The sequence below is a fragment of the Quercus suber genome, unplaced genomic scaffold (assembly GCF_002906115.3).
Source record: "Quercus suber isolate HL8 unplaced genomic scaffold, Cork oak 2.0 scaffold_488, whole genome shotgun sequence".
Classification (NCBI taxonomy): domain Eukaryota; kingdom Viridiplantae; phylum Streptophyta; class Magnoliopsida; order Fagales; family Fagaceae; genus Quercus; species Quercus suber.
In genome coordinates, this window is record NW_027069938.1 from 111,255 (window position 1) to 128,732 (window position 17,478).

A 17,478-nucleotide genomic window follows, 5' to 3' on the forward strand; every position below is an offset into this window, starting at 1 on the left:
TATTGTTAAGACCTACTAATGAAAATCACACTCTATTCATGTCCATATATTCCGCTGTAAAACAAATAACCTTCAGTTCTTATTTCGTTGGGGGGTTTTCATATTGCTTCAGAATGTAGGAAACTACCTCTTTCAGTAATGCCTTCCTCCCTTTTTGTAATTCTCTTCAGTATTACATACCTACCACTTGGGTTGTACTCATATTTCTGCCAAGGCTGTGGTCACAGCCTAATAAAGTTCTTCACCGCATAATCATATTTTAGAACTTAAAAAATTTCGCATCCAATTTATTAATTATTTCCTGCACAACCAAATCCAGTATGAACCATTTAATAAAAAGTTTCGACAAAAGGAAAGAAGGAAAAAAGAGAACTTGGTGTAAATTGATAGAAAAAATTGATGCAATAAGTCCAAACACGAAAATGGTAGTACACACAAAACGCTCCCAGGTTTACCAAGAAATTCCTAAATGAGGGATTGTGGGGTAATGAAGCCAAGAAATTCCTAAATGAGGGATTGTGGGGTAATGAAGCAGACTACGTACCAATAAAATCACAAGAAATATTGTCAAGTTTAGTAACCAATCAATCAAGAATGCCCCCCACACCCCACCCCACTACTGCACATTGTATTTTTCCCTGAGAACATTGAAATACCTGCAACTTTGTGGACGTAGGCAAATTGCCAAACCACGTAAATATTGTTTTATGTGATTGTTTTCTTTAGTGCATATTTTTCTATATATTTGCATCTCACAGATTTGAGAATTTCATGTAAATTCCCTTCAAAACATAGCAAAACTTGACAAATTTGGGGATTTTGAACTCTCAGTTTGTTAAAATGATTTATCCAACATCTGATCAGGATAAAAATACATTTTTCATGGCTTAAACTGATATTTTGGCATGTTAATTGAGGTCAAGCAAAATATGGTATTAACAATACCAAAAAAAAAAAAAAAAAGTGACAGAAAATAAAACTAAGAGTTGCAAAATGTGGTTTCTATCGGTTATCTAAGCTATTTATTCTATTACTTAAAAAAAAATTATGATGTAGAAATATTCTAATGGAGAGTAAATATATAAGATGTTATATCAAATCTTTAATTCTAAACTCAATTAGAAAAAAGATTATAATGATTACATGAAAGAAAGTGAATTTTTAAAAACTTAAGTGACAACATTAAAAGAAATAAAAGAAAATTTACAACTTTTTTATTTTATTTTATATATTAATAGTTAGTAATTTGTGAAAACTTTAACAAATAATATTCTTCTCTCCATTTTATTTTTCCTTAATAAGGAATTTGATAATTATGTAAATTTTGGTAACAAAATTATATCTATTCTACTATTTAATAAAAAATGATATGACAAGATTTTAACAAATAATGTAAATATAGGACGTTTTATATAAAATCCTTATTATATTTACAAATCAATTAAAGACTATATATTAAAGATATGGAAAATTTAGGCATTCAAAAGTAAGTCTATGTAAAACAATGAGGAGAAATTAACAAAAAGTCAAATGACTTTTATATATATACATAAATATATACTAGGTTTGGCCCTAGGCCGAGGCCACTTAGGCCATGGCCCCTTGATCCCCTACTAGAGAATGACGCCCCAAATTTGGGGGCAACAAGTGATTTTTTTTTTTTAAATATATTTTTTTTGAGATTTAAAAAAAATTATGTTGTATATATTCTTTCACTTTTGTGTGTGTGTGTGTACACTAGGTTTGGACCTAGGCCAAGGCCACTTAGGCCATGGCATTGGGCCCTCTACTAGGAGAAATTATACAGTTATCTGGTGGACCACATCACTTATCCACAATTCTAATAAAAGACTTCCACTTATTTAAAATTGTTGAGTCAGTAATTAAATCATGTTTAAATTTTTTTCCTAACTTAACAATTTTAAACAGGTGGAAATCTTTTAATGGAATGATGCACCGCATCACTTATCCTTCATGAGGACCTTATAATTTCTCCTCCACTAGAGAATGACCTCTCCAAATTTGGGGGCAACAAGTGATTTAAATTTTTTTTTTTTTTGAGATTTAAAAAAAAATTGTATTGTATATACTCCTTCACTTTTAGGAAGACTTAAAAAATTGTGTAATTCTAGAGAAAATACAAATTCAAATACATAGGCCTTACAAATAGATATTGTAACACCCTAGCCCATTATATATATATATATATATATATAAAAAAGATCAGACTTTATGGAGTCACACGTGCCCCACCTACCCATTTGTTACCCACCATGTATCCTTACAAAATATCTCCCTCACACTTTGGCTGGCCATCTCTATACCTCTCACTTTGCTCTCTTTTATTTCCTTTTCATACAACACTCCTCTTTTATAGTCCCTCACTCTCCCACTGGTACACACACTTTGCCACCACCTCCACCATCATTTTTTCGGCAAGGTTTACTGGAAAACTCTATAGGAAAAAGCTAAGGCTTACTCATCTCTATTATTTAAGGTAAAATTTTTTAATCTTTTTAGTGGGTTTATATGCTTTTGCTAGGTGCTTTCTTTATCTAAGTTTTGATAATGATAACCATGTGATTTATCAACTTTGGAAGTGATATTCATGTGTTTATATGTATGAGTTTTGTGTTGGTGAAATTATTTGATTAGTGAGTTTATAGTTTTTACAATGGTGACTATCTAAGTGGTGAAGATTTGGGGTTTTTTTTTTGTTTTTGTTTTTTGTTTTTTTTTTTTTAATGTGGAATAAATGGTGAATATAATTTTTATTGATTATTTGGAACTAGAGGAGGATTTACATTTGGGGTTTGTAATGGTGGATATTGTTATATATGTTGTTGTTTCATGGGTCTTAAAAATAGGATCTCTTATGAATAGGATCTCTTATGATAAAGGGGAAGGCTTTGAATGACATGATTTAAGTCTATAAATTGGGGTTTATTCCTTGTAAATTAATTTGTTGAGAAAATTTGGAAGTAGAATATATTCTTTGCGAGGTTAAATATTAGGCTTGCCTAATCAAGTGCTTGCTTGGCAATTCCTTTTGTAGCTAGATACAATTTCAAGTGTTATGCTTATTGTGATAGGTTTGCTTGATATTGTTTAGGTTCTAGTTAATCTCCTTTGGAGCTTGGAGAATTATGCTTTTGTGAGTTGCAAGGTAAGTAGCTTTTTAATGAGATTTTTTTTGGAAAATAACCATGTTGCATAAATGTTATTTTATTATTATATATATATTATTATATATATATATATATTTTTTTTTTTGGTCAAACACATTTTCTAAAAATGTTATTTTATTATTATATATATATTATTATATATATATATATATATTTTTTTTTGGTCAAACACATTTTCTAAAATTATTTGTGCGATTATGTTTTCTTAAAAAGTATTGTGTTGTGACCTTATCATATGACTATTTATGAAAAATGCATCATATTTGGTAATGCATATAGGGAAATGCATGATTTGGCACGGAAAAAATTAGCATCTTTGATTTAATTCTTGAAAATAGATTTTATTGATTTATTGTATTATTTGAAAGATTTGAAGATGCTTTATCTTGACTTGTGATATTTGGAAAAATTGATACAAAATCTTCTTCACAAGAAACGAGTTTGAAGGCTTTGAGAACCTTGTGAATATATTGGGTATTTCAAAGGTTTTTGTGAAATTACTTGAAATTAAACTATGTTTTGATTTTATGTAAACTATGAGATCTTTATGTTTTTACCCTAGAGCTATGACATGTGATTACCCAACTAGATACTATAGTCTGTGTGACATTGGTATCTTAGCACTCATCTTTGTGATGGTTATTAGTTCTGGCTTTGTGTCGGCGATGAGTTCTAGCTTTGTGTTGGCAGATTAGTTCCGACTTTGTGTCGGCAATTGTCATGTGACCTTGGGTTGGATTTTCTAGTTTTTGAAATGTGTTATTATTGTTCACAGTATAGAGTATGTAGTTCCACATTGAGATATTTAAAAAAAAAAAATTGTGTTATACTTTTTTAATCATTCTTGTCATATTATAATTGGAAATACTCTTACAGCATTCAGTTAGAAATTTCCCAAATTAAAACATGATTTGTAAACTGTTTATCATTATGAAACTTGCATTTCCCTCACCCCATTAATTATACTATTTACTAGACTCCGTCTCATTCCATTATTTTACAAACTTTTTAGAGTAGGCAACAATCATTTTGAGATAGCTTTTTGGAGGCTAGCAATAGTTAGACTAACTACTGGTGGAAGCTGAACTTTTGTAATGGAGATATTTAGATGATGTACATCATAGAATAGACTTGACTCATTTTTTTGAATATTATAGTGGTTATGACTTTATTCTCACTGATGAAACAAGTTAATGATATGTAATTATATTTATTCAAACCTCCATTCTTTTGTGGCCAATATGGTCCTTGTAATTATTGTATAGAGCTCTGACTTACTTTAGGAGTATATTTAATGGAATTATTATAATAATTTTTGATATTGGTACTTGATATGATTTATTTGGATTGAATTATCAAAAAGGAAAAATCTACAGGTGCTTTTGAAATGTCTTTCTCATACTTTGGACCCTTTGGGGTTTGGGGCGTGACAGATATCACCAATCACAAGAACTATTTCAAATCGGAAAATGCTAGAAATTCAATAAATTTTATTACTTAGCCTTTACAAATGGCAATGAATATGATTAGTGGAATTCAACAATCTAATAAAATATAGCCCTACTAAAAAGTATCTTATGAGATAGCTTCTTGAAACTTCTTGCTTGTAACATGAGTAGATTCTACATGTTGTGTGAGGATGATTTTATGAGATCATTGATCTATAGAGATATATCGTTGCATTATGTAAAGCCCAATGTCAAATTTCTTTTTTCTTTGTATGAGTAATAGGATATGGTCATATTACTATTTTTGTGTAACCTGGTTTGGCTTAATTCCAGTGCTCTAATGTATTGAACATGACAAGGGTAATGGTAAATTTCTAAAATTTACCATGTGTCCAATCTTAAGTCAATCTAGTGCAACACAAAATGAAGTCTTTGCTCATGTAGCATTTGGTTCCACGCTTACACATTTATTATTTATGCAAAAAACTGAAATTATAAACAGAAAAATAAAATGAAAACAAAATTAAAAATTAAAAAAAAAAAAAAAACAAAACAAAACAAATGAACAAACCCGAACATATCATATTCGTTAGTGCCGAATTGTTGTAAAGCCTTGTACCCTTTTGCACAATTGCACTGGTACATGAAAAGGAGTTAACAGGCATTTCTTGCCTGTCGTCAACCAGAAAATAGTGGTTTTTGTTTTACTTTGAAGTTTATAGATGCTATACTTTTTCTCAGTCTTCCTACCATTTGAAGTCTTTAATGGCTTAAATAATTGTTTTAGACAACGAAGTTACAGCCTGTAACACGTAAACGTCTCTTAAAAATCTTGGATAAAATAGAATTACTTAAAAACCTCATAGACCGACTTAATCTATGAACGCTAAATTATTAATTTGACTTTTTTATAAAATAGATCATTAATTCTGCCAGCTGCGGTTTAATTATACCAAAAAACTTAAGTGTTCTACAATTAATTATAAAATATTTTCAAATTACTATAAATGTATATTTTCTCATCTTATATAATAGTGAGTCTCTCATTAATTAAATTTACAGTAGGACCCACAATTTTTGTAAGAAGAGGTCCTCATTCTACATGCCTTGGGATTAGCTAAGTGAAATGGAAAAACTTGCACCAATTACGTGCTCTCATGCCTCTGTTCATCCAGCGCAACAGAATTTTGTAGCAATTAATTCTTTCATGTCTTAGCAACCGCACTCTATATAACTCTGCTAGCCACTCTGGTTTTCCATTCATTCTTCATAAGCTCACAGCCATTTTCAGTTCTAGATTAACCACTAAACCTCGTTGATCTCTTTGAGCTGTAAACAATGAAGCTTGAAGTCCAAGTTATCTCGGAGGACACTGTCAAACCTTCATCTCCAACCCCTCAACATCTCCACCACTACCAGCTTTCCTTCCTCGATCAACTTCAACCTCTAGTTTTCATGCCCCTGGTTTTCTACTACCCAAATTACAGTGAAGCTAATCTCAGCAATGTAGAACAAAGTGACAGGATTAAGAAATCCTTAGCAGATGCTTTAACCCGATTCCACATGCTAGCGGGACGGGTTAAGGACAATCTTTGTATAGATTGCAACGATGAGGGCGTCCACTACGTGGAAGCCAAGGTTAAGTGCAGTCTTTCCGAATTTCTTCTGAGTCCAACCCCTTGTGAGCTCAATAAGTTTCTGCCATTTGAATTGGACGAGGTCAATGAGCTACCCACAGCAATCCAAGTCACCTTTTTCAACTGTGGTGGTCTTGCGATTGGTATACTCATGTCCCACAGAATTATGGATGCCTTATCTTTCATCTTGTTTCTCAAGAGTTGGTCTGCTATTGCTCGTGGTGATGGCAACATAGTGAGTCCTCCAATGGATTCTGCCAAGCTATTCCCACCACAAGATTTATCTGGCTTCAATCCGAATATTGGGATCACAAAGGATAAAATTGTGACAAAAAGGTTTGTCTTTGATGCATCGGCTATAACAGAAATTAGAGGCAAATACAGTTCTGACGACAAGAGCATTGAATATCCACGTCCGACACGCGTTGAGGCCTTATCCGCTTTCATATGGAGCCGCTTCATGGCTGCTACTCAACCAAAAGCAGACCCAAATAAGATCTACAGTATTATTCATGCTGTGAACTTGCGAACTAAGACAGACCCGCCTCTTCCATATGATTACTTTGGTAATATTTGCCGGATTGCTATGTCAGTACCATCCAGAGACATCGAGGAGGGCTTTCATGGCATTATTAAACCAATAAGAGAAGCGATTAAGAAAATCGATGGGAATTTTGTTAAAATGCTCCAACAAGGTGATTTATACTTAAAATATGTCAAAGAGAACTCCTCTATCTTCCTAAAAGGGGAGCTGCTTACGCTTGCCTTCACCAGCTTGTGCAAGTTTCCTCTATATGAGGTTGATTTTGGGTGGGGGAAACCTGCATGGGTTAGCTCATCTAAATTAACGTACAAGAATTTAGTTAGTTTCATTGACACTAAATCGGGGGATGGAATAGAGGCATGGTTAAACTTGAAAGAGGAAGATATGGCTAAATTAGAAACCGATGAGGAGCTCCTTGCCTATGTTTCTCGATTGAATCTCGTCTAGGCAAAAACGGCATCTACTGTTCTTTTCTTTTCTGTTATTTGTTTTCCTCATTGAATTTCAGTTTCAAAGTGTAAAAATAAATGTTTCTCTTGTTCTCACATTTATCTCAAGTTTGACACCCATCTTAAATTTCAATAATTTCTCACCTTACCTACAACTTCTACCTCTACTCTTGTAGGAGAACACACATGTATACATTGAATAATAGTACTTAAGTTTGGAGCATCCAGAATTTAAACTTATGTCTAGAATTTGGTCTGTTTGTAGTAGTTAATAGAGGAGTAATTAAGGTGTGGAATGATAGGATGGAGTATCATATTACTGTACTCTGAGTGTATCCAATAATTTTCTTAAAAAAAAAAAAAAAAACCATATTTCTTGCGTTATTTGTCTTGTCTCCAGTGGTGACTACAGCCTACAGGTTTATGTGAGGGTGTTCTTGACTTGTAAAATAATATATATATGACGTCCGCTCCTAATGATAGCTTTTTATCGCCAGATCAAAACATCCTAATAAAAATATTAAACACCCTCACTTGAGAATTTCAAGAATTTTGGTTCAACAAAATTAAGAGTAATACTACATCCACAACATTTTTACAATAATTTTACAATAAATCTCATTTGGTCAAGCTATTATTGATTTTAATTATGGCCTAATACTGGCATCATTTTTTTTACTTATCATTAATAGCTTGTTGTATAAGATTTATTGTGAAATTTTTGACATAGCTTTACTCCAAAAATGATTTTGGCTCCCTAAACATAATCCTTATCTGTTAAAAAAAAGTTTCAAATAACAATGATAAAAATTAGCCAAAAGAACAACAAAAATAATCCAAAAAAAAAAAAAAAAGACTAGACCAAACAAAAGCTTATTCAAAAACAAAAAAGATTAAAAAACAATATAATCATTCAAATTATAACTCGTTCAACCCATTTCATAAAAATAATCTCTAATTTTATTTGGCTTTGCAATTTCAACATTACGACTCAACTCGGTTGTAGCAAATATCATTTGTTTGCTTCTTTCACTTTATTACTCTAATCTCAGTAGTTTTAGTTTTCACTTTATTATTATCATTGTCAGTAAAAAGAAATTGTAATGAACAAGCTAAGTGTATATCCTATCCTACAGATGTCATTTCTGTTAATAAATATTATCATTCCATAGAATAACTACGATCTCAGGTACTACTCCTTAGTCCTTGCAGCGAATAGAATAATCCGCTGACCCATAGGCCATTAACAATTCCATCGTCTTTATTGCTACTAATTAACGCCAACCTCGCTTCATAAATTATATATGATCATTAATCATTACAGAATGTTTGAATAGAAAGAGTCAACAACGTTATTTTGGCATTGTAATTATAAATCCAACTAGTTGGATACAAGAAAACTCATTGGATGAACAAAGACAATGTAATTTTAATTTTAATTAAAGCCTCACTGGACACGGCAGCTAGCTTGAACTTGAAGTTATCTCACTGATGGACACCGTCAAACTCTCATTTCCAATGAAATCTTTTTTTAAGTAAGTTCGACATTTGAATCAAGGTTTGAAGAAAACATACTAACAGTACCACTAAAATTTAAAAAGTAGTTTCTCCAATTTTTTAATTATTCATACTTTATCCTATGATAAAGTTTTGGCTCCATCAGGATCCCCACCTTGTTTTTGTTTTCGTTTCTGTGAATTTAGAACCTTTGCATGCTTTTGCTGCAGTCTAAATGGCTTAACTAGCCGCATGTGATTTGCTCTAAAGTCTAAATGCCTTATAGTTCACATGAAAACCAATCAATGTTGTAAATTCTTGTTCAACATTTACATTGACATTACTGAATAATTTGACATCATAATTCATATGGGAGGAATTTGTTATGCTCAGCAGGTTGAGCATAAAGATTGATCGTGCCATTTGCATTACATATAAATAAAGATTGTGCTTATAAACCATCCCACTAGCTTTTGATTGTGTGATTTGCATGAAAAATTGAGGTGCAACTTGGTCTAAAAAGGAGAGCTCGTAACTGCGGAGCTGGTAATGAGAACAAATCATTATACTAAAAGTTTGGAACCTTAAGAAATAGCTTAGATTGATGAGCTAATTACCTAAGAATGGGTCCAGGCCAGGCGATGATGACTACATATTGTCATGCTTATTTATCGATTAAGAGATTTAAATAATGGCTGTTGGTTTGCGTGAGATAATAGAAAAGAACCATGACTGGAAGAGTTATATTATATATGGAGTTCACAAAGTCAATGACTACATTTTGTTTTTAGTAAACTATTGGTACCATTCATAATTCATATTAAGAAGTCACACATAAATTAATGTGAACATGTGAACGTATACCATACACAAGTCACAACTTGTTGGCTGTATTAACTCATATATATAGCCGGAAAGGGCTTTGCCCAATTCAACGAACGTTGTTGATTTCTTTTTTCTTTTTTCTTTTCTTTTTTTTTTTTTTCTTTTTTTGTATCTGCTATAGTGATTAATCATTAAATATTTTTTAACTTTAAATATATATTTTCTTAGAGAGTTTCAATCGATAGCATTCATTTTTGATGATAACTCTTTATCATCAAGCTAAAATACCAATCAATTTTTAATGTAGGCAGAGATTGAACCCCATATTTCTGATATAATCATCATAAACTTAATTGGTTGATTAGACATAATATCTAAAACGCAAGTATGACAAAAGATATAAAGAAGAAAATGATTGGTCTTTGGCTTTTGGTCAACTTATTAGGAGTAGAAGCTAATGTTGTGTGTGCGTGTGTGTTTATATATATAAAATAGAGGTTCAAGTTACATCTATCATGTAGCTTTAATTACTATTGCACTATTTAATATCATTTTAATAATAGAGATAAATTTTGAAAAATTTACTATTAAATCACATTTTCATTTTATACCATCCATACTTGCAAAATTTCACAAGGATCATAAATCAATAATCATCTCATTTATAGCATGTTAAAATTCTATGTTTTTATACTGTAAAATTTGCATAAAATATGAGTTTATTGATCTAATAGTAAATAAGATCTTATTGATATGAAATTTGGCGCGTGTTGAAAAAATAATTATTATATTTTCAAAATATTAATCCTGAATATAGTTAATAGTTTATAATCTCATATATATGCACAAAAACAACTAAAAACAATAGCAGTTTACACACAGACACACATGTATATTTTATATATATATATATATATATATTTCTACCTAGTTAGCAAAGGATTGTACATATTCATAGTATTACATATATAAATGACTTATAACGTTTAATTATTTTTAGTTACACAAACAAATGGCTCATAAACGTAAAATTATTCAAACCCTCACTTTATTTAATTTTATATATAGAGTTAGATATATGATTAGATTTTTTATGACATATTTATATTGAACTCCTCGTTTTCTACATTAATTCTGTTAGGTTCTTTATGTGTATAGGGTTGTTGGCAAATACATGAACATAAAATTGTCTAGATATAGATCATAGACTCTATAGGTATGATTAAACAATGCCCAATGTGCTACTTGTCAATGTGCAAGAACAAGAAAGTTACTGATTCAGGAACAGAAATTTCATTGGTTTCGACTGATTGAAACTTAAGTTCTACTGATTGAAATGCGTATATGCAGCATCAAAAATTCAGCCCATCAGCCTATCAAACATTTAGGGTTTCAGACTGACTTTACTATGAATTCAAAGAAAACCCTAAGGCTTGTTTAATTTTCCGTGCTTGCATAATTTTTATTCTTGTTTGCTTAACCTAAGGCTTTCATAATTGATCTAATTAAAAAATTGGCCTTAAAATTGGTTAAACATTGTTTGTCTTAGGGGTCTAAAACTAATAGACTTAACTCACTTGATACAAAGATTAAAAAACTTAGATGAGATACATGGTACAAAATTAAACTAATTGAAAGTCTATTTAAAAGCTAATTGGATTTTTTTTTTTTCAGTACAATGAAAAAAATACACAAACACACACACTCACACACACACACACATGGATAGAGGCATATATGGGGCAATGGCCAAACCCAAATTAAAAAAATATATATATGATTTTAGTATATACCTAGATACTAATTTTTAGCAATTTTATTCTATCAAATTACACTTTGCCCCCTTAATAATATCATTGATTTTTTTTTTAAGAGTAATGCTATAGCCTCAAAGATTTCTACAATATTTTTACAAACTATTGAAATAACAAATTTTTATTGGTTCACATATGGGCCTGGCACTTATAACATTTTTTACTTATCAATAATCACTAATCATATCAACAGTTGGTAATAAAGTTTATAACCCTAGTAATTTCCTCCTTTTAAAAGACATAAAAAAAATCATAGATCTAAAATCTAAAAAAAAAAATATACAAGCCCAAAAAAATTATGCTCAATCAACCTATGTAAAATCTATATTTTTAAATTGGCAACCATGAACAATTGTAACCTTGTAGACTTAGTTTTTTCTAGTTGTTTATTGTAGAATTATTTAGTAAAACAAGACAAATGAAGTTCAACACAGTTGAAGACTCAATCGATTGAGATTCGTGCATACTGCAAATCTGATTTTTCCTCTTAGTCGTTTGATCTAGGGTTTTGATGGAACTTAATTATATTTAAATAAAAACCTTATTGAGAAAAAACTAAGCAAAAAATCCAATTAAAATCCAAATAATATTTCAATTGAATATAGAGTGGAGCAGAAAAAATGAGACAAAAGTTTTGTACTCTATAGAACATGTAATCCAACAGTTAAATATCATTACTGTTAACAAACACTAGCTTGTAATCTTATGTATATGTATAGATACACTTAAAGATATACAATAAAATGCATAACATAATTCACATATATATAATTTAAATACTATTAATAGCCATTCTTATATTTTGTTAACTCTTTAAAATGTCTTATAAGAATATTATTAGGTATAAAATATAAAGTGTCCATGTCTATTTATTTACTTATTATTTTTTTATTAATTTTAAATTTATGTTATTGTAAAGCACTTTTTTTTTTTTTTTTTTAAAATAAATAATTTAGGACACATGGTGCAAAATTGGATTGTAAAATAAAATTCTAACTAGAGTTTCTCTGAGTTTTGTCTAATATTGATAGTTATTCTTATATATATATATATATATATATAAACTCTTTAAAAAGTCCTATAAGAATATTATTAGGTAAAAACTGTAAATTGTCCATATTTAAAATTTTAAAAACAAAATATGTTCATTAATTTTAGATTTTTTTGGTTTTTGTACACAATAACTCACTTGAATAGATATTTATGATGTGGTCCTACATTTGACTCCAAAATTAAGAAATAAAATTCTCTAAAAGTATATAATTTAGAACACATGGCGCAAAATTGGACTTCAATTGTAGAATCTAATTAGATTTTCTCTAAGATTTACCTATTAATGTATACAAGTTTGTAACTCCATGCATATGCATGGATATACTTCTTTTTAAAGAGTTTCATTAGCTTATGGCGTCTGCTCCTGATAATAGCTCTTTTACTATTAGACAAAGACACTAGTCAGTTTTTAGTGTAGGTGAGAATGCATAGATACATTTAAAGATATACAATAAAATGTATAATATAATTCCTATATATATAATTTAAATATTATTGATAGTCATATTAATATTTCATTAACTCTTTAAAAAAAATTTGTAAAGATATTATTAGGTATAAATGTAAATTGTCTATGTTATTTATTTATTTATTATTGTGAATCACTTTTTTTTCTTTTAACGATTCATTTACTATATACTTTTTGGTTTTTATACTTCATAACTCATTTAGATGAATATTTATAATGTGGTCCCACATTTTATTCTAAAATTAAAAAATAAAACTTCTTAAGAATAAATAATTTAGGACACATGGCGCAAAATTAGAACTCTAATTTGAAATTAAAATTTGAGTTTCTCTTAGCTTCACTTATTATTATTATTATTATTATATATAACTAGTGTGTAGCCCTGTGCATATGCACGGATACAATTAAAACAACCCATATATAAGAATTAATATTAGATTTACCTATTAAAGTTACACTACCCAATAACTTATTATTGAATTAATATTTTGAAAATCTAACTGTTGAATTACATATTCTATATGTTCTTAATATACATGCCAATTTTCGTATCAATCGGATACTATTTACCATTAGGTCCATAAACTCATCTTTTATGCATTATTTTAAACTATAAAAACTTAAATTTTAATAATTGATTAATGACATAGTTATTAATCTTTAATTACCTTGAAATTTTGCAAGAATAAAGAATGTATGAAGATAATGTAATCTAACGATAGATTTGTCAATATTCACATCCAATTAGAAAATATTGAGTGGTATAACATTACTTAAAGTTACACTAGGTGTAACTTGAACTCAACTCATATATATATATATATATATATGGATTGAGTTCAAGTTATATCTGATGTAACTTTAAGTAATGTTTCATTACCTAATAACTTATTATTGAATTCATATTTTGGAAATCTTACCATTAGACTACATGTTCTATATGTTTTTAATATGCATGCCAATTTTTATGCTAATCGGATATTATTTATCATTTCATCTATAAACACATTTTTTATGCATTATTTTAAATTACAAAAACTTGAATTTAAACAATTGATTGATGATATGACTATTGTTATTCGATCATCTTAAAATTTTGCAAACATAGAGAATATATGAAGATAATGTAATCCAAGGTAAATTTGTCAAAACTGACATCCTATTAAAAAATAATAGGTGGTGTAATATTACTTAAAGTTACACCGGATGTAACTTGAACCCAATCCTAAATATATATATATATATATATTTAATCCATAGAATAACTTCAATATCAAGTAATATGGATGACAAAAAAAAAATATATATATATATATATATATATATATATAATATATATATATATATATATATCAAGTAATATGCAGAGAATTCAATAATATGTTGACCCAAACGCCATTAACAATTTTATCTTCTTTATTGCTTCTAACGGAAATCTAGCATGATAAATTATATATATTCATTAAATTGAAAGTCTCACCATCCCCAGCTATGAATTACATTAATAAATCCAATTAGTGGCATGTGTTCATATGGATACAAGAAAATACGTTGAATGAATAATGACAACGAAACAGATCGAATTTTATATAATAAGCCTGGCTCTATATATAGAGGCTGGTAGCCATTGTGGCTTTACATCATCATATTCCAACAACCATTTCGGCACTAGATTAACCATTTCCACTTTGTTGATCACCTTTAGCCATAATTTTTACTACAACAATGAAGCTTGAAGTCGAAGCTATCTCACAGGACACTGTCAAACCCTCATTTCCAACTCCTCCACATCTCCACCACTACCAGCTTTCCTTCCTCGATCAACTTCAACCTCTCGTATTCATGCCTCTTGTTCATTTCTACCCGAAATACAGCGACACTAATCTCACCAATATAGAACAAAGTGACCGGATTAAGAAATCTTTATCGGATGCCTTAACCCGATTTTACATGCTAGCAGGACGAGTTAAGGACAATCGTTATGTAGATTGCAACGATGAGGGTGTCCACTACGTTGAAGCAAAGGCAAATTGCAAACTTTCTGAATTTCTTGAGGATCCAATTCCTGGTGAGATCAACAAACTTCTACCATTTGAATTGGACGAAGTCAATGAGTTACCCGCAGCAGTGCAAGTCACCTTCTTCAACTGTGGTGGGCTTGTGATTGGAGTTCTCATGTCCCACAGAATTACAGATGCTTTATCTTTCATCTTGTTTCTCAACAGTTGGGCTGCTATTGCTCGTGGTCATGGCAACATAGTTACTCCTCCAATGGATTCCGCCACGCTATTCCCACCACAAGAATTATCTGGCTTAAATATGAATATTGGGATCACAAAGGATAATATTGTGACCAAGAGGTTTGTCTTCGATGCATCTGCTATAGGTTCCATTAGAGAAAAATACAGTTCTGATGACAAGAGCATTGAATACCCACGTCCGACTCGCGTTGAGGCCTTATCTGCTTTCATATGGAGCCGCTTCATGGCTTCTACTCAATCAAAACCAGATCCAAATATGATCTACAAAATTGTTCAAGCTCTGAACCTACGTACCAGGACTGACCCTCCTCTTTCATATGATTACTTTGGTAATATTTCCCGTTTCGCTATGTCAGTACCACCCAGGGACACTGAAGAGGGCTTTTACGGCATTATCAAACCAATGAGAGAAGCGATACAGAAAATTGATGGAGATTTTGTGAAAATGCTCCAACAAGGTGATGTGTACTTAAAATATTTGAAAGAGAACCTCGCTAACTTCGTAAAAGGGGAGCTGGTTACGCTTTCCTTCACCAGCTTGTGCAGGTTTCCTCTATATGAGGTTGATTTTGGGTGGGGCAAGCCTGCATGGGTTACCTCAGCAAAATTCACGTTCAAGAATTTAATTACCTTTATTGACACAAAATCAGGAGATGGAATTGAGGTATGGATTAACCTGAAAGCGGAAGACATGGCTAAATTCGAAACAGACAACGAGCTCCTTGTCTTTGTTTCACCGAAGAACTTCGTACTCGGCTAGGCAAAAACGGCTTGTACTAGTTCTGTTTGTTTGTTGTGTGTGTGTGTGTGTCTGTTTTTTTTTTTTTTTTTTTTTTACTGAATTTCATTTTAAAACTTTGTTTGGCTTGAGTGAAAAATTTTTTCTCAAGTCTTCACATTTATGTCAATGTGTGATATCTTTTCAAATTTATTTCAAGTGTGACACATGAATTCCATCAATGTTAATTATATTATTGTGAAATATTAGGACATTCGGAAAAATTTGTTGTGTGGACTTTGTACAAGGTCGGCTCAATATATTTTGGGTGTCTAAGACAATAAATTTATGTGAAAGTATTTTCTTATATTTATAGACGAGGATATTCCGTTCTACAAGCAACATCTAATTTTTCTATAGAGATATCTACATAAAGTGTAAAAGGGTCAAAGTCAAAAGGTCAGTAGACTATATAAAAACTAATCTTACTTTTGCAGAATAGATAAAACGTAGAAGGGAGAAAATCTATAGGCTAAATAAAAAAGCTTTATTTTTATTTTTAGCCCTTTTAGGCAATACATAAGCGGCAAGAGGGAGATAGTAAAGTACTACATAGTGAAAAGATTAAACTCTTTCATTCATCCAACTAGCGATAACAAAAATAAAAGGAAGAACGCTTTGCAACAGTATTACCTCCAACAACAAAAGTTTAGTGAAAGCAACAGGAAGAACAGAAAGAAAATGAGAAAATAAATGCCTGAAATAAAGATGAAAAAGAGCAGTCCACACACCGTACACTGTTTGATGAAAAAAAAAAAAAAAAACTAAGATGGAGAGCAGAAACAAAGAGCAGATGGGTTTTGATTTCTTCAAGAATCAAAATGGAGAGAAAGTGTATGTGTGTGTCTTGTTTTGCCTTTTGNTTTATAAAATAAACATTATTCAAATTGATTGGGGTGGTGAATTTTATACTATTCATAAACTCGTTCACACACTCAATATTTTTATTGTTTATCATGTTCTCGTACACACCAACAAAATGGGGGCATTGAGCACAAACTGGGATAAAGCTAGATGTTTTTTTTTTCCCAAGAGGGCTAAAGTAATATATGATAAAATTTTAAATCTAAATAATAATCAATTTATATATAATATCACATTGTAACATCTTAATATTTTTATTAGCCAAGTTTCAGGTATTTTTCATTCAAACTTCATAATTTTGGTTAAGTGTCTTGACTTGACCAAACTATCCTTCGACTGATCGAGTTTCACTGAATTTTAATTCTTTTCCTGCAGCTTGAATGTTCTTGATGTCTAACACCTATTCTAAACATATTTTTGTTCTCGGTTTGCAAACATAAACAAATTAGGATTCTAAACATCTAATCCTAAATCTTTAGAACCTAACATAGTTTATCCAAATTTGTATTTACATACTTGGCCTATGATAAAATATTGGCTCCATCCGGACTCCTCCTTAACATTTTTTTTTTTTTAAGTGAATTGAGCCCCTTTGCGTGCTTTTGCTCTGCAATCTAAATGGCTTAAATAGTTGCATGTGATTGCTCTGCA

General features: G+C 30.5%; 2 protein-coding genes across 2 annotated transcripts; both read left to right on the forward strand.

Moving 5' to 3' along the window:
- The first annotated feature begins 5,864 nt into the window (after positions 1 to 5,864).
- Positions 5,865 to 7,402, forward strand: LOC112035320 (stemmadenine O-acetyltransferase). The gene has a single exon (XM_024068152.2). The coding sequence runs from the start codon at positions 5,975 to 5,977 to the stop codon at positions 7,262 to 7,264; it is 1,290 nt and encodes a 429-aa protein (XP_023923920.1). The 5' UTR covers positions 5,865 to 5,974; the 3' UTR covers positions 7,265 to 7,402.
- Positions 7,403 to 14,514: 7,112 nt separating this feature from the next.
- Positions 14,515 to 16,210, forward strand: LOC112035332 (stemmadenine O-acetyltransferase). Its single transcript, XM_024068163.2, has one exon. It carries the CDS (start codon positions 14,650 to 14,652, stop codon positions 15,943 to 15,945), a length of 1,296 nt encoding a protein of 431 aa, XP_023923931.1. The 5' UTR covers positions 14,515 to 14,649; the 3' UTR covers positions 15,946 to 16,210.
- The last annotated feature ends 1,268 nt before the right edge of the window (positions 16,211 to 17,478 follow it).